The 23,577-nt window shown below is 39.6% G+C and overlaps 2 protein-coding genes across 4 annotated transcripts; both read left to right on the forward strand.

Annotated features, from left to right (window-relative positions):
• The first annotated feature begins 3,481 nt into the window (after positions 1 to 3,481).
• On the forward strand, positions 3,482 to 6,495 carry star (steroidogenic acute regulatory protein). The gene is made up of 7 exons (XM_041998311.1): positions 3,482 to 3,656; positions 3,885 to 3,992; positions 4,117 to 4,247; positions 4,363 to 4,521; positions 4,652 to 4,836; positions 4,945 to 5,038; positions 5,156 to 6,495. Exons 1-7 carry the CDS (start codon positions 3,593 to 3,595, stop codon positions 5,273 to 5,275), a joined length of 861 nt encoding a protein of 286 aa, XP_041854245.1. The 5' UTR covers positions 3,482 to 3,592; the 3' UTR covers positions 5,276 to 6,495.
• Positions 6,496 to 11,756: 5,261 nt separating this feature from the next.
• elmod3 (ELMO/CED-12 domain containing 3) lies at positions 11,757 to 22,663 on the forward strand. 3 transcript variants are annotated; one of them, XR_006012045.1, is made up of 14 exons: positions 11,757 to 11,828; positions 13,112 to 13,801; positions 14,576 to 14,647; positions 14,741 to 14,815; positions 14,903 to 14,972; positions 15,285 to 15,353; positions 16,316 to 16,404; positions 16,635 to 16,758; positions 16,864 to 16,986; positions 17,242 to 17,372; positions 17,676 to 17,752; positions 17,880 to 18,007; positions 18,903 to 20,267; positions 22,342 to 22,663. XR_006012045.1 is itself a non-coding variant. In XM_041999301.1 (13 exons), exons 2-13 carry the CDS (start codon positions 13,700 to 13,702, stop codon positions 19,151 to 19,153), a joined length of 1,311 nt encoding a protein of 436 aa, XP_041855235.1. In that variant the 5' UTR covers positions 11,757 to 11,828; positions 13,112 to 13,699; the 3' UTR covers positions 19,154 to 22,663. The 3 variants fall into 3 exon arrangements, 2 of the variants coding, with proteins under 2 accessions (XP_041855235.1, XP_041855236.1); XM_041999301.1 differs by having other exon boundaries at positions 18,903 to 22,663; XM_041999302.1 differs by lacking the exon at positions 14,576 to 14,647 and having other exon boundaries at positions 18,903 to 22,663.
• Positions 22,664 to 23,577: the final 914 nt, after the last annotated feature.

A 23,577-nucleotide genomic window follows, 5' to 3' on the forward strand; every position in this document is an offset into this window, starting at 1 on the left:
TCTCTTTCTCTATCTCTCTCTCTCTCTCTCTCTCTATCTCTCTCTGTGTACTTGATATAGAAAAAAAATCTGAATCAGACTGAAGTGCCTCCTTGTTAGTATGATCTCCCAGACAATGCTCACACAGACATCAGCACTTTGTTTATTTTCTGACTTTCATGCTCTGTTTGCTTCGCTGGGGAACACAAATACACACAGACTCACACAGTTTGTTGGAAGCAAAGGGAAGGAGGAGTAGCAGGAAGGAGTGCAGGGAGTCCATGAGGGAATTTTCCTTCTTAATGTGATGTACAGCAAAGTGCTGAGTGCATGTGAAAGCCAAACCCACTGTGTCATTCAAGTCCCAATAAACTCTGTACTATAGTTTGAATACTCAACAGATTGTCTGTCTCTTTATTGCCCTGTCTACTATGTTTATGTTCTTATGTGTTCATACTTAAATATGTTCTCATACTCACAGAAATTGGCTTTATAATCTCCCTAATTAATGCTGTTCTGCATGCACATAGATGCTGCTTTGAATCTGAGATGCAGAACAAAACCACCTCATTTTTTGTTTTCTTAACGTGATATAATTTTCCATTTGTAAAATGTGACATTTGTGCAATGTTTGTTGTGTTTTGCACTATGGACTGCAAAGCTTTTATGTTTTATGTGACATCCTGCTTTAGGAGGATTATCACTCACCAAGACCGTGTCAAATTTGTAATATTTATGTCTCAGTCAGTCACTCTAATTAATGGAGACAATCACTGTGAAGTGAGTTGAAAGTTTTAGGAAAAGCATATCAGCAGTGTTTCTAACTGAAATCTGTATCAGTAATAAAAGTAATTTTATCTGAAGGACTCTTTCTTCCTTTAAAAGAAATATGCATTGAGTAATGAAACACCATTTGGCTGCTGTAATAATTCTTAGTTATGGTGTAATATGCACAAAAATGTATTGGATGGCTTATTTGAGGTTGATATTAAGTGGTTGTTTTCAGTAGTAAAAATTTTGTTAGTATTGCTGCTCTAAAGCAAAGGTTTCTTTTAAACTTAATAGAATGCTGATATATTATGACTATATTATGAAGTCATATCAGGGTGGCATTTTGCAATGAAGCTGTGGATACAATTGCAGAGACCTACCCTTTTCTGTGCAGAACAAACCTTTAACTGAATATAGTGAATGTCATTTGTAAGTGCAAGTCTAATTCAAAAGTTTTTACACCTCATTGAAAAATGAAACCTGCTAGAACACAACTCTAATAAATAATGATTCAGTTCAAAATTACTAAAAAGAGCTGTAATTTTCTAGTGACACTTATTTCACAGTAGACTCTTTGACCTTCTGATTCCAGGTACACTTGCTAGCCTTGGATCCACATTAAACAAAAGCAATTTGATGGAAGACTGAAGCTCATTAAAGCAGAATTCAGCTCTTGCCAAATCAGGCATATGACCCACTTTGGCTCCTGATTCTTTGTTAAAAAAAAAAAAAAAGCTTTACAGTACAAGCGACATGGTTGGTCTATCCACTCTGTGTGAGGGGTCAGCTAGTACTAGGCCTGCATGTTCCCATGTTAAATGAGAGAACTCAGCCTGCAGAAGGCCAGATGGACTTGAGGTTGCAGGTTAAGGTGACTTTAGCCTTACTGTAGGATTTATTAATCACTTCTTGTTTTCTCTGTTCTTGCTCCTGCACTAATCATTTCTCTCCTGACAGGTTTCTATGCCTGTGATCGCATACACTGTTGACTCTACAAGCATGTTTGACATGCAGCTCACTAAAGCAATATTACCATTAGATAGTGTTGTATTTTTCCTGGATTTAGTAAGCAAGGTTCACAAAACATGTTTTTTTTTGTTTTGTTTTTTTTTTTTCATTTTTAACCTTTCCTGTCCAGCATTATGACAGCATGGTCTGGCTGCCTTATTGTGCTGAACAAATTTACTCTGCCAGGAAAAGCCTTTTGGATATGAAGCTCCCCTTGAATCTTAAATGTTTTTCTTTATTATTATTTTAAAATATATTTTTGCTTATAACCGCTGGACCAGACCAGAGAAACAGCAGAAGGAAAAAGGTGAATAGAGGAGAAAGATGAATAGAAAAGATAGAAAAAGGGAGAACAAAACAAAAGGTTTAAAACAAACCACAGTTGCAATCAAAGCTAAACAGAGAAACAACACAGCTCGCTGCTACACCTGTAAAGAAACAGTTAAGATGTTTTCATGAGTTATTTGTCACCTAACTGAGCCTTTCGGAAAATCTTCCAGAAAGAGGGAGAATCAAAGTTCAGCCATGAAAACTTTGATAGGACCACTTTTTATGATATAATTAATGCTCTCTGCCTAATTATATTTCACATTTTGTTTTTAACAAAGTCAATTCACACAGCACAGCTCACAGCATTTTTGTTTACTTCTGTACATCCTGTTTTCAGTATTATCTCTTTCCATTATCTTTTCTGCAAGTATCAGAGCAAAGCAGTCATCAGTCTTAAAAAAAACAGAAGAAATACTGCATTTACCACATATATATAAAAAAACAGATTTGGCTCCTTTAAATGTTTTCAACAAGTACTAATTATTTAATGTCTACATGTACAAAGACAAATTATCTTGTCTCGCTTGATAACTATAACTATACTCTTCTCAACTTTTCTCACCAACTTTTTTTTGTTCTTACAGTTTTAAAGTTTTTTTTTTTCTTCCACTGGTCTTACACAAAACAAGATAAAATAGCTTCTGTTAACATCAAGAAAGCAGATAATGTATAAAGCTACGCATGATCTTATGAATGTTCTTTTTTGTCAGCAAACAAGTGAGTCAATGAGAAAGAAAGAAATGTTTATGTACACTGTTATGTACAACGTGACGCTACTCAGTTTGGGTTTGATTAGACTCCTGGAAAAACTGCTATAAACACGAATCTAGATCCAAATAATCTACTGCCAGCTGTTAAAAAGAACCCAGAGTCACAAGTCTAGAACATTCGACTTGCTGACAGGTCATTTCCACTTGTAATGACACAGGATTTTATTAAAACTCATCCGGAGATATCAATCATAATCGGGAAGAAACAAGCTAAAGTGAATGGATTTTTTTTTTTTTTTTTGCCCTCGAATTCCACAAAGTCTTTATGGTGTAATGGACCATGAAGAGATGGATGAGTCACTCAGGGTCTCTCCAGTGACATCTTTCCTGGATGCTCCCATCACTTAGGGGAGGCTGCACCTCCTTGTGTCATCCCCTGGTATGGAATGTATGAGAATGTGTGCCAAGCAGTGGGCCCGGGCACTGGATGTTATCTCACACGGTGTTTGTAAGAGTCTGAAACATGCTCGTTATGTCCACGAGGCAACCTTGGTGACATGGTCATTGGAACAGCAAGTTTATCTGTGTGTTTATCTACGTAGTGATAGCAAGATGGCCTTGTGGCCAGCCGTCTTATATATACACACATGCTTTCAGTTGTTACAGAAAGAATTACTGAAGCACTCTCTGCTACTCATTAGCAGCTCAGACAGAGATTCAAGCATTTGTGGTATACTTGCTTTTGAAGTTTTTGATTCCTCTTAAAGCTGCCAAAAACTCCTACAACAGGAAAAATGCTGCCTGCAACTTTTAAACTGTGCGCTGGCATCTCCTATCGACATATGAGAAACATGACAGGTGAGTGAGTGAATCGAGTTGGTTTATCACTCAGCAATGGTGACCTAGTTTTCTCTCTGTTTTACTTCATGCTTAAATGCACAATTTCCAAGTTGAGGTCTGCATGCAGCCTGATGAATGATGGATGAATGAAATCAGTCAAATGTTTCCTTGTTCTTTCCTTTTATGGTAGTTTCAATGCACATTTAACATCTGTGTTTTTGAGCGTTTTCTGTTTTCCTTTTCTAGGTTTGAGAAAGAATGCCATGGTGGCAATTCACCATGAGCTGAACCGACTGGCAGGTCCAGGTCCCTGTAACTGGATCAGTCAAGTCCGGCGACGAAGCTCCTTTCTCAGTGAGTTAGTTATGATTAAAATATCAGTATATTGCGTGGAAACATGTATGTCATCGCAGAAAACAATAAGAGAGCTCTGGGATTTTACCAGACATGTCTCAGTGGTATGCCACTCTGTTTTAAGGTTCTCAGATTAAGGAGGAAGAAGGCTACAATGAGGAAGAAATGTCTTATGTGAAGCAAGGTGAGGATGCACTACAAAAAGCCATCAACATTCTCAGCGAGCAGGATGGTTGGACCGTGGAGACAGTAGCTGTGAGTACAATAATGAAACATGCTGTATGGTTTATTAATAATCTGCTGAATAAGTTGCATTGATGATAATGTGTAAATGTCATATCATTCCTAAGCATTTTTCTTACTTCTGCAGGCAAATGGAGATAAAGTTTTGAGCAAAGTACTGCCTGACATTGGTAAAGTGTTCAAACTGGAAGTAGTTCTGGAGCAGCATCCTAACAACCTTTATGAAGAGCTGGTGGGAAATATGGAGCAAATGGGGGAGTGGAACCCTAATGTCAAACAGGTCAAAGTAAGAGAGCTTCATTATATATATATATGTATATATATGTATATATATAAAATTTTAAATTCACTGTTAGGTTGAATCTGAAAAACTGTTCTCAAGACTATTGAAGGCATTTTACATTTTGATGCAACAGATTCTCCAGAAGATCGGCCAGGACACAATGATAACCCATGAGGTATCTGCAGAGATGCCTGGTAATGTGGTGGGACCAAGGGACTTTGTCAGTGTCCGCTGCACCAAACGCAGAGGATCCACCTGCTTTCTGGCTGGGATGTCCACTCAGCACTCAAAAATGCCAGAGCAGAAGGGTGTAATAAGGTACTTCAGCAGAACTATAAATTTGATTGTTGTGATGATACACTACCTGTTAACAATGGGTAGATGAATGATCTTGTTAAAAATGATCATTATTTATGACTATTTCAGAGCAGAGAATGGGCCTACCTGTATAGTGATGAAGCCCTGCATTGAAGACCCAAATAAGACCAAGTTTACCTGGTTATTGAATATCGATCTAAAGGTATAAGCAATTGTCATGGCTGCATCTGTCAAGTGACACAAGAGCTGTAAATTGTAAAAAACTGTAAAAACATCATATTAATTAGTCTAACAGTGGCTTTGTCTTTGTCATATGCAGGGCTGGATACCCAAGACAATCATAAACAAAGTGCTCTCTCAGACGCAGGTGGACTTTGCCAACCACCTCAGGCACAGGATGGCAAATAATGCTTCTATGGAGATGGCTCACACCTGCTGATACTAGACGCCTCCTGAGCATTAGCACAAAGTGTTCAGCAGTGACAGAAAAGCAACCTTCATCCATTAACGTACCTAAATCTGCTTAGTAGTAAGCAGTAAGAAAATCCAAACAGTATTAAGCTTTTTCTAGAATCGTTAGGAAATTTCTACACCATTATTTAGTATTCTCGACCCAAATAACAGATCATCAAAATAGCATCACTGCCAAGAATTGTACACATTGTGTGCCCTGGCTGTTTCAGCTAAGTTAAAAGTTGCCCCAGACTGTTAGCATCAAAAGTCCATGTTTGGTCATTTTAAAACAAGAAAAGATGTCTGGACAACAAACATGTACATTATGAGCATTTTTTCTACTTATTAAAGTTAAACCCTAAATTAAAAAAATATATATATATTTATATTTATTTATTTATTTGCATGAGTAAATGACAATTTAGGAAGACTCCAGTGTCCCAAATCACAAAAAGACCTCTGAACTGTTAGGAAAAGCTACAGAAAACAACTAAGAGGAGACTGTACATCCAACCCTTAAGGGTACATAGATGTGCTACAACTATTTGCAATGAAGAGCTAATAGAGTTAATAGAAACAAAGAAACTTAAATCCTGCAATGGCCTGCAAGTGAATCTTAACAATAACAGAAACAGTTCTGTACATCCTAAAAATGTCAGCACCAATGAGAAGTGCACAATATCTTATGGACAGATTGAATTAAAGGGACTGTTGTTTTCATCCACTGAAATTCGAAGCTTTGCCTTTCATAAAGACAAAATCAAGAGCAACACTTCAGTTATCCTTCTGGATTTATAATCAACTGGCTGCTGGCAGTTACCGTATATATTTTTTTATGGTTTTATTGAAATCCCACAAAATATTCCACAAAAAGTAGAATTTACAAACCTTACATCCCCCACTGATGAGGTTCTATGCTGCAGTAATACAGGCTTAAATGACGCATTTGTCCTGATACCTCCACCTCGGCAGAAACACTGAGTACACTTACATGTAGTAAAGTGTTTCTTTTTGATAATTCTCTGGTTATTGTCCTTTCTTCTATTGTAATTTGCACTTTTCTTTCAGTTTAGTATTTATTAATATTGCATGAATGCATTGTATTACAGTGACAGTGGAGTCAGTGAATGAAAGTGTCACTGATATTTATGCTTTTTCTATGCTGTTGCTGAAGACTGTCCTTTCCTGATGGATTAGAGCTCAAATAAAATCTTAAAACAGTTGTTAGTGTTTTTCTGCACATATCCTTTGTCACAGAGACTTTAATTCTTCCATTTTGACAGAGAACAACGGCTGAAGTTGAAGGTTATTTTTTAAACTAAGACAAATGTAGATCATAAAAATATTTTCCTGCTTCTTGATGGGTTTTCTTACTGTCGGTTTGCCAAAATGAGCAGGTGTTCAGCCATTCAAATGTGCAAGGAGCACAGCGGCTAATTTCAGTGTAAGCCAGCAGTACATTCCCCAAGATCAAGTAACAGTGGATTTCTTCGCAAACAGGAAATCTGTCTTCTATTATTGCCAGCTGTATAACATTTGGTCAATTTTGTGTAGCTTTGTTCTGTCCAAAATGTTTTGTAACAGTTTTCTTGGCTGCTGTGTAGAAAACAGAGGCCAGAATTAGTAAAACTGAAGGACAGAGGTCATGATTTATTTAAGAAAAAATATGCCACACATGGTAAACTAAGTAGAGTGTTTGTTAACACACAATAGAACACTCCTGACCAACAAAACTACTAAAAATGTCTGCTTTTGTATGTGTTCACACCTACTGATGATCAGTTATGAAATGCATTTGACGGGCAGAGCTGGCTCTTAAATTCTATGGAAGCGGTGAGAGTGGACTTGGCTTTATTTTTGTTAAATGAATAATGATATTGCGTAATATGTCATCCGCTGTTGTTTATCTAAGGTTGTGTTTACCTCATTTTAAGACTTGGGAGGGTATATTTCTCAATTAGTGTAAAACTTCAGAATTAAAGAAGTTTTACTTTTTATTTCACCCTCACTATCTGTTTGATTACAGTTATGTAATTATGTCAAATAACTAAAGCATGGGGGAATTTTTTTAGATAGAATGTGAAGAGAGCTGACTGCAGTCTGGGTACTGAGGGTTAGCATTTCCATTTTTTCCAAAAACGTTTTGAAAAATCATGCAGTAGACAAATGGTTAATACTGACTTCTGCATGCTTTCTAAAAACACATTTCAGCATGGCTCCAAGTCCTGGTTCGTGTAATCTGCCTCTCTTAAAAGAATGTTCCAGATGCAAATAATTGACATCTGCTGAAAACTCCTCAATATCTGACCATAAGCAGATGTGACATGCATTACTGCCACTAAAATATGTTATTCTGTTATTTTTGTTATGAGAAGAGAGAAGAAAATTGTTGCTGGAGTGGAAAATGGAAATTCATCTAGAGCATATAAGTTGTGTAACAAGCTATCTGGCAGCCGTATCAAATCCTTGGCCCTGATGACAGCCTTGATTAATTTTTTTTCTTTCAATTTCTTTGCTTTCTCTCTTATTCTCTCCCTTTCTATTTTATTTTTTATTTATTTTTTGTTCCTAACCGATGTTTTGTATTTCATCAGGAATGAATTGAAAATACATTCTTGCACTTCATAAGGAACACGTAATACTGAACATTATATAGAGAACCAAGAAACTTGAATGACCAATGAACAAGCATGATAATGCAACATGTCAGGTGTCTATGGTGTGAAAGGTTTCCTTACTGTATCTGGCAACCTTACTGTTACCAGCCACTTCCATATTTAGTATTAAAGACCCATTCAGGAAACACTATTTTGGGATGTAGAGGGACTTTTGGGAAAGGGGACCGCTCCTCCCCAGCCTATTATGTTGCAGACAGTAACAATGACTATTTCTTCAGGATAAAGAAAAAAGCCAATTTCTGGATTTGCTGGTGTTATAAAGGCACAGTTTCTGAAAAGAAATTTTTTTCAGAATCTTCTGTTTTTTTGGTTTTAACTCCTCCCTGAGCCGCCACCTTACCGTGGTGGAGGAGTTTGATTGTCCTGATGATCCTAGTGGCTATGTTGTCGGGGGCTTTATGCCCCTGGTAGAGTCACCAATGGCGAACAGGTGTCTAGGTTAGGGACCAGACGAAGGGCAGCTCAAAACACCCCTATGATGATGATAAATCATTGACCCAGGTTTCCCTCGCCTGGACATGGGTCACCGGGGCCCCCCTCTGGAGCCAGGCCTAAAGGTGGGGCATGGAGACGAGCGCACGGGGCCGGGCCTTTGCCCATGGAGCTTGGTCGGGCTCAGAAAGGCCCCCCCTCGAGTGGGCTCACCACCTGCAGGAGGGGCCATAGGGGTTGGGTGCAGTGTTACCTGGGTGGCTGCCAGAGGTGGGGACCCTGGTGGTCTGATCCACGGGTGCAGAAGCTAGTTCTAGGGATGTAGAATGTCACCTCTCTGGCGGGGAAGGAGCTTGAGCTGGTGCGCGAGGTTGAGCAGTTCCGGCTAGATATAGTTGGACTCTCCTCAACACACATCTTGCGCTCTGGAACCACTGTCCTTGAGAGGGGCTGGAACCTCTTCCATTCTGGAGTTGCTCCCGGTGAAAGGCACCAAGCAGGTGTGGACATGCTCATTGCCCCCCGACTTGGCGCCTGTGCATTGGCGTTTACCCAGGTGGACGAAAGGGTACCCTCCCTCCGCCGTCGGGGGGGGGGGGCAGGTTCTGACTGTTGTTTGTGCTTATGCACCAAACAGCAGTTCAGAGTACCCACCCTTTTTGGAGTCCTTGGAGGGGGTATTGGACAGCACTCTTCCGGAGCACTCTTCCGGGGACTCCTTTGTTCTGCTGGGGGACTTCAATGCCCATGTGGGCAATGACAGCGAGACCTGGAGGGGCATAATTGGGAGAAATGGTCCCCCTGATCTGAATCCGAGTGGTGTTTTGTTGTTGGACCTGTCTGCTCGTCATGGATTGTCCAAAACAAACACCTTGTTCTGGCATAAGAGTGTCCACATGTGGCACCAGGACACTCTGGGCCACAGTTTGATGATCGACTTTGTAGTTGTATTGTTGGACTATCGGCCGCATGTCTTGGACACTCGGGTGAAGAGAGGGGCAGAGCGGTCAACTGATCACCATCTGATGGTGACTTGGCTCAGATGGTGGGGGAGGATGCCGGTCAGGCCTGGCAGACCCAAACGTGTTGTGAGGGTCTACTGGGAACGTCTGGCGGAGTCCCCTGTCAGAAAGAGTTTAAACTCCCATGTCCGGCAGAGCTTCAAACATGTCCTGGGTGAGGCGGGGCACATTGAGTCCGAGTGGGCTGTGTTCCGTGACTCTATTGTTGAGGCGGCCACCCGCAGCTGTGGCCGTAAGGTTGTTGGTGGCTGTCGTGGCAGCAACCCCCGAAACCCGTTGGTGGACACCAGCAGTAAGGGATGCCGTCAAGCTGAAAAAGGAGTCCAATCGAGTCTTTTTGGCCTGTGGGACTCCAGAGGCAGCTGATGGGAATTAGCAGGCTAAGCGGAACACAGCTTCGGTGGTCGCCAAGTCAAAAACTCAGGCATGGGAGGAGTTTGGAGAGGCCATGGAGAATGACATCCAGACGGCTTCGAGGAGATTCTGGTCCACCATCGGCTCAGGAGAGTAAAGCAGTGCTCCATCAACACTGTGTACAGTGAGGATGGGGGGCTGCTGACCTTGACTCAGGACATTGTGAGGTGGTGAAGGGAATACTTCAAAGACTTTCTCAATTACACCAACACGTCTTCCGATGAGGAAGCAGAGTCTGGGGACCCTGGTGTTGGCTCTCCCATCTCTTGGGATGAGGTCGCTGTGGTGGTTAAAAAGCTCCTCGGTGGCAGGGCCCTGGGGGTGGATGAGGTCCATCCAGAGTTCCTTAAGACTCTGGATGCTGTAGGGCTGTCTTGGCTGACACGCCTCTGCAGCATCGTGTGGACATCAGGGACAGTTCCCCTGGCCTGGCAGACTGGGATGGTGGTCCCCCTCTTCAAAAAGGTGGACCGGAGGGTGTGGGATCACGCTTCTCAGCCTCCCTGGTAAGGTCTATTCAGGGGTGCTGGAGAGGAGGGTCCGTCGGATAGCGGAACCTCGGATTGAGGAGGAGCAGTGTGGTTTTCATCCTGGTTGTGGAACAGTGAACCAGCTCTACACTCTCTTCAGAGTCTTGGAGGGGGCATGTGAGTTTGCTGAACCAGTCTACATGTGCTTTGTGGACTTGGAGAAGGCGTTCGACCGTGACTGAAGTATGGAGTGCCAGACCCTCTTGTACGAGCTGTCCAGTCCCTGTACGACTGGTATCAGAGCTTGGTCCGCATCACCGGCAGTAAATCAGAGTTGTTTCCAGGGAAGGACTCTGCAAAAGGTAAGGCTCTCAATTTAGCGGTCAATCTACGTTCCTACCCTCACCTATGGTCGCAAGCTGTGGGTAGTAACCAAAAGAACAAGATCGCGAATACAAGTGGCCTAAGTTTTCTCCTCAGGGTGGCTAGCTCTCCCTTAGAGATAGGATGAGAAGCTCGGTGATCCGGGAGGGGCTCAGAGTAGAGTTTCTGCTTCTCTGTATCGAGAGGAGCCAGATTAGGTGGCTCAGGCATCTGGTCAGGATCCCTCCTGGACGCCTCCCTGGTGAGGTGTTCCGGGCAGGTCCCACTGAAAAGAGGACCCGGGGAAGACCCAGGACACGCTGGATGGACTACATCTCGCAGCTGGCCTGGGAATGCCTCAGGTGTTCCCAGGCCAGAGTTGAATGACTTAGTGATGATGTGATACTTAAGCTGAGCCTCATCTTGCCACTAGTGATAACCAGAGGAGTTTAAACCACATACCAACATATTTTCATTTCAGGGTATTTATATTCTGTTTACTCCTTTATTTATTAACGTCAGCTTTGTTTTTTCTGGTGTCTCTTTTTGACAGCAATGTGGCCTTACGACACTGCTCCTTTTATTCCATCCATTTGTCTTTGTATATAACCTTTTCTTATGTAGAGCCCTTACGACTGGCAACCATTTGTTTAAAAAACTGGTCAGTTTAGTCTGTACACATGACTAGAAAACTGTCCCATTTTCACAGCAACAGTGGGGATGTGGTACAAGATAACAAGTTGAAATATGTTTTCATAAACTTGTTTGTTAATGTATGTGTAGTGTCTTTGCTGGGCTTAGAAGTAATGAGCTTTTTATGTTCATTTTGATCTGAATCCAATATCTTTATTTTATTTAGAGCAGGTTTGTGGAAGGATTAGTTTCTAATTACTTTATGATAAACTGAAACACCATACCAGGGTGACGACATGGAAAAGATAATTGTATGTGGATCCTGGCTCTTTAAGGTACAATCAAAATTATTTTGAAAAGATCATTTCTGCATTTGGATGCTCCGACTGTGCAGGAGGAAAGCGATGACGTAATGAATCTATTGTCGGACGGAAAACTACGATTCCCGAGATGCACTTGGAGTTACCGTGGCCACTGGACGGGGGAAGGGAAGCTGAGATTGGAGGGAGAAACAATCAGAAACTGAGGTACTTTTAAAACGTTTCGTATCGTAAGATTTTGTTGGACAAGCAGTGTTTGCAACGCATTTAATTGATCGCAAAGTCTAAAGTAGATTAATTTGCGCGTGGCTGTCGTATGTGGGTCTGACTCCATCTCCGTTACAGTTCAATAGAGCTACGGTTAGCCCGTTAGTTAGCCTGGCATCTGGCTTTTCTTGTGTTAGCCAGCGTATGTGGATCTTTGCTGCTTAACTGCACGTTGTAGTTGTTTCTAAATTTTCTTGTGATTTTTTTGTCGACTTGCATGCTGCAAAGGCAGTTGTTTCTTTTTCGATTTGAAATAAAGCTGTACCTGCGTCTTTGTGCCAGCGGGGCTGCTAGTTGACGTATTGCTAGCTTGTCGGTTACTAGAGATACTGGTTGCTAGCTGACGTATCTGCGATATGTTTTTGCAGACATTTGTCATCCCTTCCAAAAATGAAGTTATTGTATAGTTTATTGTACTTTTGCTGAGGCACTGTACATTCACTCTTTAGTGCTTAGTTGCAAGTGTAACTTTCAAGTAATTTAGACAGTGGTGGTAAAAATATGCAGATTAGTTGCTTAAAAGTAGCAATATGACGTTGGGGGAAAAAATAAATAAAACATTTAAATAGGCATTGATAATGTTCTTTAATTAGAGTTTGTAAAGCACAGCAGCTCGGCAAACCCATTTATTCATTTAATAAAATGTAATACTGCTGGGTCATTATGTGTGTGTGTGTGTGTGTATATATATATATATATATATATATATATACACACACACACATATACAATGATATTACAGTACTTCCTAAGCATTTTCTTTCATTTTCTTCGCATTGCCTTAGAGTATGAAAGGTGCTATATAAATAAATTTGCCTTCCCCCCCCCTACCAGTTATTCAGAAATCAGAAATATTTTATTAATCCCTTTGGAATTCCTCAGGGAAATTTGTGAATGGATGGCATCTTTACACAAAAGATAGTACAACGAGGTTGTAAATTACAACATATTCAAGATTCAGTCAGTGGTTTTTAATGTCTTTTAAACACTGTGTAGTTGGGGGGTCACAGTAGATATGTTTGCGTTATGAAAACCCGCTCTGTATAATCTATTTATTACCTGAGTGTTTCATATTAGCAGTAGACATTAGCATTTTTTATTTATATATCCTAGAGTTGCTCTTAATTTTTTACACTTAAGGTTTTATAATACAAGTTTTACATTACTTTTTGTTACTTATTAATTTGATAATGTGTAAATATTGTTTTTGCTTTACTTTTCAGGTACTGTGTGCATCTGCACACTCCTCCTTAGGAGTTAGGCCACACTAGAACTTTTCCCATGACCCACATCTTCAGGGACTCTGGCAGTTCTCACTTTGTTCCTGTTTCAAGTGAAATTTAAAGCATATAGTAACATAGTTTTGTTGCAGGTACATTAATCTGCATGTATACTGGTACCTCTAGATGTTGACTGGATTTTTCATATATGCCAAAGTAATGAAGTGCTTTGGACAGGGAGAGCCAAGCCCTGAGAAGCAATGCCATCATGCATCTTCAGTGTATCCCTGGTGGGGCTGAGCCAGAGGGCCGATCTGTGGAGGAGAGGAGTGACGCAGGTTTCCATAAAATTTCCATATTAATGGATAGACATTTTTTCCAGTCAACTCTTATAGACTGATACCTGTACATTCCTCTAACAATCGAGATTCATAAAACCAGTTTGTGAAATCTTGCTGCTGAGTGTGGACATTGAGAGATCTACCAATTTCAGGAGAAGATGAGAATAGCATAGGTATTAATGGTCTCTACAAGTGTGCACTACAGAAGCCATGGTGGACCTTGCTTCAGCTCCTCAACCCACCTCACTTCATGACTTTAAAAGCCATTAGAGGCAAGAATCAGGAACAACCTCAACAGCCAGCAAGTTCAGATGCGATGGAAGAGGACATTGACATAACATCCTGCGCTGAGGTTATTTCACCCCCTATCCTTTCGTCTGTTTTTTAGTTTTTGTTTGTTTTTTGTGTATTTACTTGTGTTAATCTCATTGCAGTATTTGGCATCAGTAACTTAACACTATTAGGATAGAAACAGAAAGCAAATAAACATAAGTAGATCCAAGAGGGCCATTTTTGGCTAATTTTTTGTGTTACCTCCAGATGGTATATTTTCTTCTTCCTGCACAATGTTTAAACAATTAAGAGCTCATTTGTTTAAGCAGTATGTGACACGTGTTTAACTTGAGGCCAAAGGTCAACTCTTGTCTCTTTAGCTGTAATCTTTGATCCAACTTGGCATGTTGCTGTGGTGGCAGCTGACAGGGCATTTACACTTATCCCTAAAACTTGGTTTTGTAGCCATAACATTACCTCCAGCTCCCGACCCTCTGTCCTTGTGTAAATCTGCATTTGTAAACACTTGGATAAGCATGCATGCATTAAACTGCTTATTATTTAATCATCAAACTGCTCTCATATGTTGGCCTTCATAGAAAGCATTCTTATAAAATTAAAGTTATAGCAAATTGCATACTTTTATAAGATATCGTGTGGCCCATCAAACTCAATATGTTTAGAACCTTACATTAGTTTTCAGGGGAAAATATTTAATTAGAAAAATTAAATGATGAAATATGTATGGCTTTTGTGCAGTGGAAGTGGCATACTTTTCTTAAATGTGTACAAATCTTAACTTTTTTTTTATATTATTTTTATATTTTAAGCATTGTGTTCTTGCCCTACTTAGGGTCTGAATGGTTTGTCACATGAACATAAACCTTTAGAGGAGATCACCAATGGACACACCAACCATAAGCCTGTGAGCTAAAATTCACTTCTAAATGATCCTTTGTAATTAGATGTTGCTAGAAAGAGTTTTTGTATTTAGGCATTGTCTGTAATCTATTTTCAGGTCATGAACGGTGTGGTAACCAGTCACAATGGCAAAGACCACACTAATGGCAGTGCACCTCTCAGATCCCTGCCGGTAGTTACATCTTATTCTTATTATCTCACTTTGAAAAACCAGGACTTCTTTAAATGCAAAGTAATCCAATATTTATTTAATGTCCAGATTTCAGCACTGAAGCAGAATGGTCTCCTACAGACCCTGGCAGCAGGAGTGGACCCACCCAAACCTGCAGGTAATATTCATATCTCCACCTTTGTTTCATCTTCCTCCCATATGAATATATCCTAGATACCAATCAGGCCCTACAGGCAGAACATCACTAAGGAGTGAAAGCATCCTGTTTTGGAGAAGCACATGATCTCAGAGGTAACCTGAAGGGTTTAGCTCTGTTGTGCAGGAAATATTTAAAACTACAAGTGAACCAAGCTGGTCAAGAGGATGCTCCTCCTGATTACATGATACAATGATATATTTGTGTGTGACAGGATGCGAGAACAGTGTGTCAGCTGATTCTCCCTTTCTTCATGTGTGGCTCTCTTTGCAGAGGAAAGGGAAAATGAAGAGCTGGAAAAGGCCAGGCAAGAGTGGGATGCTCTGGAAACCATCCAGCCAGGTAAGACATGACTTGCAGTATTCCCTATTTGCAACAGGGTGAAGATGACTTTATAGATGGCTTCTCGGTCTGGACTAAGGCAGTCAAAAAATGTAAACACCTGCGGTAAACAAAAATTCTGTTACTGAGAATAGTTAAGTGAACAGACTATGATCTGATTTGTATTATAGACTTTTCTGAACAGGACAGTGCAAAACTATGTTCCCCCTCCCAAGAAGTTTGAGCTTTTAAGGTAACTTTCATAAGGTTCCACTGTTGGGAATATGGCTTGTTTATGACTAACATTAGTAAAGGTCAGGTGATGCAGATTTCAAGGCTTAATAAATAGGATCACTTCTTAAACCTTGTACCTACAGCCAGCTGCGTTTAACTCCTAATAACACTTCCTCAGGTCATAATATAATGAGAAATAAGTTGTAATTTACATTAATGGTAGATATCAAGCTGTTGTTGAGAACTCAAGACAGTTTCTAGCATTAACTGCACAGATCTTCAAAAAAGAAAAAACAGTCTGACTGTACAAGACCTTCAGGAAGGTTGTGCAAGCTCTGCAGTGATGGTGGGCTGTTCCACTGTGCAGCTGTAGCTGCAAAAGTATGACCTTCATCAAGGGTCATCCTTACCAAAAAGGAAGGAACACCTCTCCATCTGTAAGGCACAGCAGTGGATCAGTAATGCTAGGGTCTTGTTTGGAGCCAGTGCATGGGGAACTGGTAAAGTGTGGGATGGATTCCAAAAAATACCAGCTATTTCAGGAGGTTAACATCACTCTGTGAAGATGGCTTCTACAACACAAGCAAAACACAACTGAAAGCCTGCTGAAGCAGAAGGTTTGTTGATACCAATATGCCAGGCTTAACATAATTTAAACTCTACAAACCTCAAAAGAAATGTTTTTGCAAACTTGACTGAAAGTCTCATAGAACTAAAACAACAATAACTTTATTGTAATGTCCAACCAGCTCTGACTGAAGACTCCAACCCAACCCCACTCATCTCCTTCAATGAAGCCCTGCAGTACTTCCAGACCACAGACCTTGGGGACTTGCTGGTAAGAAATGTAACTTAAAATAGCAAATTGAAACATTGTATTGTTTTTGTTTTGTTTTGTTTTTTTTCTTAGGTTAAAAGAAAGGTAATAGAGAAATGGCTTCTAGCAGTTGGAAAACTGAACTCAGATTTGAACATTTAAGTGTAAATTGGGTTTTAGGTTAGCTTATTAACAGCTCTGACTGTCATTGTAAAGGAGTATTTTGTTTTTGTGCCCACTGCCATCTGTAGAGGAATATCCAGCCAACTATTCGTAGGACGGGTCTGGCTGCAATCACACACTTCCTCTTTGGGCCTCCACGACTGCACAGGGAACTTCTGGAGGAGAGGGATCTTGTCTTTGCCATTGCACAGTGTGAGTGTGTGTTTGGTGGGTCTGTTTGTGTAATCATGTCACCAGGTGTAAAAATCATGAGCTCTTCTATTGCACCACATATTTGTCTTTGTTTATGTTTTATAGGCCCAGTGGATAACAGTCAAACAGTCCACATGCGTGTCCTACAGACCATTTATAAAAGGCTGATAGGCAGCAGGCTGGACTGTCCTCGCTATGGTGCACACTGGGAAAACATTGGCTTTCAGGGTAAGATATGTAAACCCAATATCCATATTTCATTCATTGTTGCATGTGAACCACTGCAAATTAAATTTGTTAATATGTGAGTTTAATTCTTAAAAACATGTCATTCTTTGGTTAAACTACTAAATATTTTTTTTATATAAAGATTTTAATTGATAGAAATATGATTATGGGGCTTCAGCCTTCAGAATTGTTGATTGCACTCACATCAAACAAGGAAGTGCTGTGATGTTAAACGCTGTTTTTTCTGTTCTGCAGGCACAGACCCAGCCACTGACCTACGTGGCACTGGTTTCCTTGGACTGATGCATACTCTGTACTTTGTGATGGACCCAGAGACTCTGCCATTGGCTAGGGATATCTACAAGTTATCACAGCACCCTTCGCAGGTGTCACCAAGTCATAAATTATGATCCTGAAGTAGGATACGTATGTCAGAGGCAGCGAATCACATACATTTTTTGGTGTTGGTATCAGATATTAGATCTTTTTTTTTTTTATTATTATTAAATGAAAAAAGCTAAAACTTATTTTCAGCAGACTGTGGCCTTTGTTCTACCTGAAGGGTTAGACAGAATTTCTATGAAGTGATTTGTAAAGTCTTCTACAGGATAAGCATTTTCCAGAAATTATGCTTTCAGAAATTACTTCATGTGGACTCAGCATTTCCGTGCATATTTTCTCTGGTTTAGAACTTTCCATTCTGTGTGATGTCAATCAACATGACGCGCATTGCTTTGCAAGTGCTCAGAGAAGAGGCCTTGTCCAAGTGAGTCGCAGCACCTCACTCTTCTGTTTTTTAATTGTAGCTTCTGGAGTATGTATGTGGCTTGCTGTCTTTTTCTTATTTATTATCTGTATGCAACAACAACTCTCTCTGCCTTTGTTTATATCAGAGAGTGCAATCGCCGTCAGCAAGTGGTTGGTGTGCTGAATGAGTTTTATGTTGCCACATATTTGCACCTGTACCAACTGTGGAAGACACAACAGAAGACCATAGCTGACTCCGGCTTTGTACTAAAAGGTAGAGAAAATCACTTTGTTCTTGTTCTTAATAAGCACTTTAAAACCGCACATGTGAACAGCCATTTTAATCAATGTTAAATAGATTAATAAAAAAAAATGTACGGCCATGAAATCCTAAAAACAAAGCATTTAGTTTAAAAAAAACTATTACTTTTATTAAACATAGACTAAATTAACTTCTTAAGTCATTTTTCACTCTGTAGTTTGAGAAGATTCACTGTCTGATTTGTTTGCAGATCATTGAATAAAGACAACCATTCATGCTCAGCCCAAGGGAGATTTTGGAGACTCATTCTCAATCAGACCTTTGATAATCCATTAAATGTGTTCAAATTTTGTACATATGCAAAGCTGATATTTGCAACCTCTGTGGAGCCCAGTTTAGCTTATCCTGGTTTTATCAACACACACACACACACTATTTTTACATTTTAACAACTGTCTTAGAAATCATATAGTGCTTTATACATGTTCAGAACGGTATAGCACTTTAGTTGACTTAAGTTGTTTTTAAATTGGCAAAAAAAAAAAACTTGTATTGCAGACCTCACACATCATTGGGGACTTCAGTTTGTGAACCAATAATATAAATAGTTTTAGATTCAGATACAGAAATGCTTTATTACTCCACAAGAGGATTTTTTTAACTTGGCTTAATTACACAGTATAACCAGCCTGTTCATTGATGCAAAATCAGAAAAAAAATTACATTTACTATTTAAAAAATACAAAGCCAGAAGCTTAACACTTGTAGATCAACCATGAGTGTTATTAATCTGCTGTAACTCTAATCATGTCTTTTTAATGTGAGAATCTATGCATTGAACTCTGCAGAATAAGAACAGACTGTCAACCCTGCATGAGCCCCATATTTTCTGTTTTCTAACACACAGAAGTGGAGCTGTTTGCCAAAAAGAACCCCAAGCAGATGCTGCGTCGACTAGAGGTCTTCCTGAAAGAGAAGCGGGCAGGTGGAATCCCCCGTGGGACATCGCCAGACCCTCAGGCCCAACAGCCCTCTCCCAGTCTGGTGGAACGAGGGGCCAGAACTGGCCCAACACAGGGAAACAGGGGAAAGGAGATGCACTTCACTGGAGTGTGTGATCTACCACCAGATATGGAGGGAGAGGCCAACTCAAGTTAGACTCTGTGTGCGAGTATGTGTGAGGGTGTGTCAGAGCTATCCTGTTCTGTGAGTATATCTATTAATGTATGAGTGACCGGATTACTCAGAGGTAAAAGAAGAGCCCACCAGTCCCATGTCAGGGCCTGTCATCTGAACCTATTCAATTACTTCTACACCTTCCACTGATGCTGGGGTGCTGCACTTTGATCAGATTAAACATGGAGATCTTTCAGAGATATATTTGATTTTAGTTATAATTTATTTTTTAAAGAGGGGACACAGAGCAGTCACATAAAATGGACTTAAGATGTCACACAAAAAGAAAGTGAATATATGCACTTTTCTGCATTGGTAGTAGCAAAATCAATAGCTGCCAAATTCAAGTTAAACTACACCTGTCTAGAAGTCCAAAATATACGCATTTGTGTTGCAAGGATCTCTCAGCTACAGTATGTTTACATTGCAGAGAGGAAACACGGCAAAAAGTAGCTTCATTAAAGGCTCGGCATTCTCTCACACTCCAAGTACTGCTCATTCGCAAACAGCGCAGCTGTTAAACATCCTGTAAACGGCAATAAGAGAGAGCATTAACCAGTGGACTACAGGTTTTCTATCAACATGAGAGGAGAGAAAAAGATATAGAAAGGTTATAGAACATTTGGCAGGGAACAGAAATTACCAGTACACCTTGTCCTCAGAAATATACACAACAGGTTTTGAATGCAGCTTGCTTTATATGTGAATAATATAGATTAAATAATATTTATTCCAGATGTTTGGAGGTAAAGCCAGTTGTTGGAGGACAACTGATGTATGTTTCCAGGGGTCTGATAGATTATAAACTCCCAATATTAATAGGGAAGTATATTTTGAGTAATTTTAAAATGACAGTTTATGCCCTTTCTGAATAGAACAAGGGTCCCTTTAATCATAGCTTCTCAGTTATGTGTAACAGCACATCAGAATTTTATTATCAGACTGGTTTAGTGACTGAAAGAAGGAATTTAACACTCCTTGGTTTCACCAGAACGTCTAAAAGTCTGATTTTTCAGCTTGTTGCAGCAAAGCGGAGGAGACGTTTCATAACAGAGTGAGTGTGCTCGGCTTGGTCCCAGCTGAAGCCAAAGGCCTGGTATGAGCTTTCTCTACATTCCGTTATAAAGCATGTGATTGTAATTTCTTTTTCCTTTTTTGAACAGTTAAAATTTTATTCCAGTGGGGTGTGTAGGCTTTTTGGTATGTATGTATGTGAGTGTGTGTGTGGTATAATGATTGAGCTGTTACTAATGAAGGGTGCCTCTCCTAGGTTATGTAGGAGATGTGTGGTACAGTATGCAATCCTAGCTCTTTCTCTATGATAATCAAAACACTATTGCTGTGTGATGATATAAATTGTTTCTAACTTCAGGGTTTGTGCACTTGTGCAAGCGAATGTGTTTGCGTATGTATGTGAGTCATATGGCAGAAACTGACTACAGATGGGGTGCTTTCCTTGGCACACAATAAGCCAGCTTTACTAAGTACTTGATCCATCAAGCTGCAGAGATGGTACTTCAGTTATTCTAAAAATGGTACATCACATTTATGAGGATAATATATAAACCCTAAAACAACCGACTTTATTTTTTTTTTCTCTCTGTGGTCTTGGATGGGTAAAGCTCTGCAGCAAAGCTGGCTCATTCTTTGTGCACATGTGAAACCATCCTCCCATCATTGTAGTCTCAGTCTGTAGCATGTTCAGGTAGCACTAGTACTGTAGCATCCTATAGCCTCCTCTTTGTAAAGCTTGTTGATGTCATGTCTCAGTTACAGTATGTAGTGTCAATGAGTGTGCAAACTGTTACTACTATAGCACAGACATTTCATAGTTTTCTTAAGCCTCCTTGAGTAGACATACATTTAGGTGGCATAGCGTATGTTTTGAAAAGATATGGAATAAGCTTGACATGCTATTGAGCTCAAACTTGTCCTTTAAGATGGTGATAGTAAATTCAGTGCCTACATCCAGTGGAGCCATGTGGGGTAGAGCGCTGGTTTATCCTCCCCTCCTTTATTATTTTATTTTTTTCCCTTGAACCATTGTGCCACAGTAGACCTCCTGTATTCATATAATGCAGCATGCAGACTTAATACCATGAAAACATGCCAGCCAAATGAACTAGTACAGTACGGTCATGTACATTTTGGTTAATAAAATTCACCATCTCTGATCTCCACCCTTATAACTTCAAGAATGAGCTGATGTAGTCATACCAGTTGTTTTTGTTTTTCTTTTGATTGATCAGGAAAATTTGCACTGTTGTAGATATTTGATAAGTATGTGTGACGTACGCTGGAGGAAACAGGCCATCTTCAATAGCCATATTGCAATTTTCATTGTCCCACCCCCAGATCATGATACGGGCTTTGTGAAGTCCGATTCCCCTCGTCACTCAAGAATAATTGCACCATTGCTATAATCTCATATTTAGTTTTATTAAATCTTAAACTGAGGAGCAGTACAGTGTATGTAAATCAGGAAGTTTGTATCAAGAGAATTAATGATTGTAACTGTATGATTGTCTGTAGGGCATTATACTGAAACACATTGCTTACCTCAAGACTTGAGACAAATCTCTTTTCTCTCTCCTGTTGTTTGTTTGGCCTCTCAGACAGACACTTGTTATGTTTCTTCGTACCTAGGCCTTCTCTCATACCAATTGGAAATGTTATATGATGTGTATTCACCCAGCTAAAGCTCAACATAATAGCAGACTAACAGGAAAGCTGGTCGATGTTATGTGTATTCTTCTTACTGACACTATATAGGCCCACACACTTTGATGCAGATTTAAAATTAATTAAAAATATATTAAATCTTTTTCTCAAACAAACTTTAATTGGCTGATGTTTACAATGTTGAAATAAGCTGGTTTTTCTTGTGGCTTCAGTGCTAGTAGTTTTGCTGTGATTTAAGTGTTTGATGTCAGGAAAACACGGAGAACCAATCTTGTCTTTACAGCGCCAGTCACAAACAGTTTAATCTTTGATTGTAAAGATATAGCCTTGACTAGCAGTCATAATGCTGTATATGCTTTGACCTTGATATATATTCTGTATCCAAACAAGGCCTGATTAATTCTCATATTACCAAAAGTTATGTTTCATTTTACCTGTTGTAATAGACCATATTCTTTTTAATTTGTCCATCTTTTTGGGTTCTTCAGCTGAGAAACCAGAAATAAGGAAAAAGAAAGAAGAAAGAAAAAAAACGGGTTCTTGCAGGATGGCTGATGCTCTGAGAGCTGTGGCGGGAACTTCTGCTTCCTACAGCAGCAGCTCAGCAAATACAATCACTTCTCTCAATATCCTGCGCTTTATATGAAGGTGTTTTACCGTTGCCATCGTCATGTTCCTCAGAGCAGTTTATGACTGTACCTTGATTGTAGAAGCCCTATTTTATACAGAGTTATTTCAGAAAACAGTATGTGCTGTTGTACATTAAATGTATTGTATGGAGAAAGCTAAATAAATGCTGTCTAAAAGCTATTATGAGTCTTCCATGACTTTGTATTGAATCTGATAAATACTCATACTGGCATGTGTTTTTCAATGCTACAGAACAAACTAGCATTTTTCTCTTATATTAAAAAAAAGACTTTATTGGAAAATGCACAAAAGCATAAATAGTCATCAAATACTAACTTAGGAATATGTTGGCCAGTTAAAATTTAAGTGAAACTTTTTTTTTGTTATTATTAAAATATCACAGAAAGCAGCTTTTATGTGTTTGACAAACCAAAGGTGACATTTTTTCCCCATTTTTGAACTGTTACCAAGGAATTACATCAGTAATATGTCATATTTTATGCTACAAACATGACTGTCATAAAATAGGACAAAAATATGTCTGTAGTTTGTACTTTTCCTTATTCAGCCACTAGAGAGCACACTTTGATTTATTTATTTTTTTATTTTTGTGTGTGCCACATGTTAGGTTTAGTGGTGCTGCATATTAGCCTCAGAATCTGCCAAGATAATTCTGCTCACCAAGTTTTACTTGCATTTTTAAAGTGCACATCAAACTATATGTCAGGGATTTTAGTTTTCAAAAGTGAATCAACTGATATTCAAATATACTTATCAATTAGAAAGTTTTGATGAAACTTAAACGTTCCTCTGGCAAGCCGTGTGCAGCTCATAAACTGGCAGTCTAAAGGGCCTGTCGGTCTGCCTTTCATCTCATAAGTAGTGCAAACTACTACAATGTTGCAGATGTACTTAGCTTTTTGCTGCCAAATTAGGATGCAGTCCACTCCAAATATCTGAAACCTCTCAGTCAAAGCTGATTTTGGTCATGGTTCAATAAGGTTATATTGTTTTAAAAAGGCGTCTTGGTGCTTCATGCTACATCTGTGCTCAATGAGACCCATGGCTCCTGTCCCACAGTTCCAGATGACTGG

The sequence above is a fragment of the Melanotaenia boesemani genome, chromosome 11, assembly GCF_017639745.1.
Source record: "Melanotaenia boesemani isolate fMelBoe1 chromosome 11, fMelBoe1.pri, whole genome shotgun sequence".
NCBI classification, from domain to species: Eukaryota; Metazoa; Chordata; class Actinopteri; order Atheriniformes; family Melanotaeniidae; genus Melanotaenia; species Melanotaenia boesemani.

What these genes read in the sequence shown, in the direction of transcription:
- star (XM_041998311.1), top strand. Translation starts at nt 3,593, where the DNA reads ATGCTGCCTGCAACTTTTAAACTGTGCGCTGGCATCTCCTATCGACAT. An exon ending in ACATATGAGAAACATGACAG is followed by an intron (nt 3,657 to 3,884) that starts GTGAGTGAGTGA and finishes TTCCTTTTCTAG; the next exon opens with GTTTGAGAAAGAATGCCATG. An exon ending in CTAATGTCAAACAGGTCAAA is followed by an intron (nt 4,522 to 4,651) that starts GTAAGAGAGCTT and finishes TTGATGCAACAG; the next exon opens with ATTCTCCAGAAGATCGGCCA.
- elmod3 (XM_041999301.1), top strand. Translation starts at nt 13,700, where the DNA reads ATGACTTTAAAAGCCATTAGAGGCAAGAATCAGGAACAACCTCAACAG. An exon ending in ACATAACATCCTGCGCTGAG is followed by an intron (nt 13,802 to 14,575) that starts GTTATTTCACCC and finishes TGCCCTACTTAG; the next exon opens with GGTCTGAATGGTTTGTCACA. An exon ending in CACCTCTCAGATCCCTGCCG is followed by an intron (nt 14,816 to 14,902) that starts GTAGTTACATCT and finishes TTTAATGTCCAG; the next exon opens with ATTTCAGCACTGAAGCAGAA.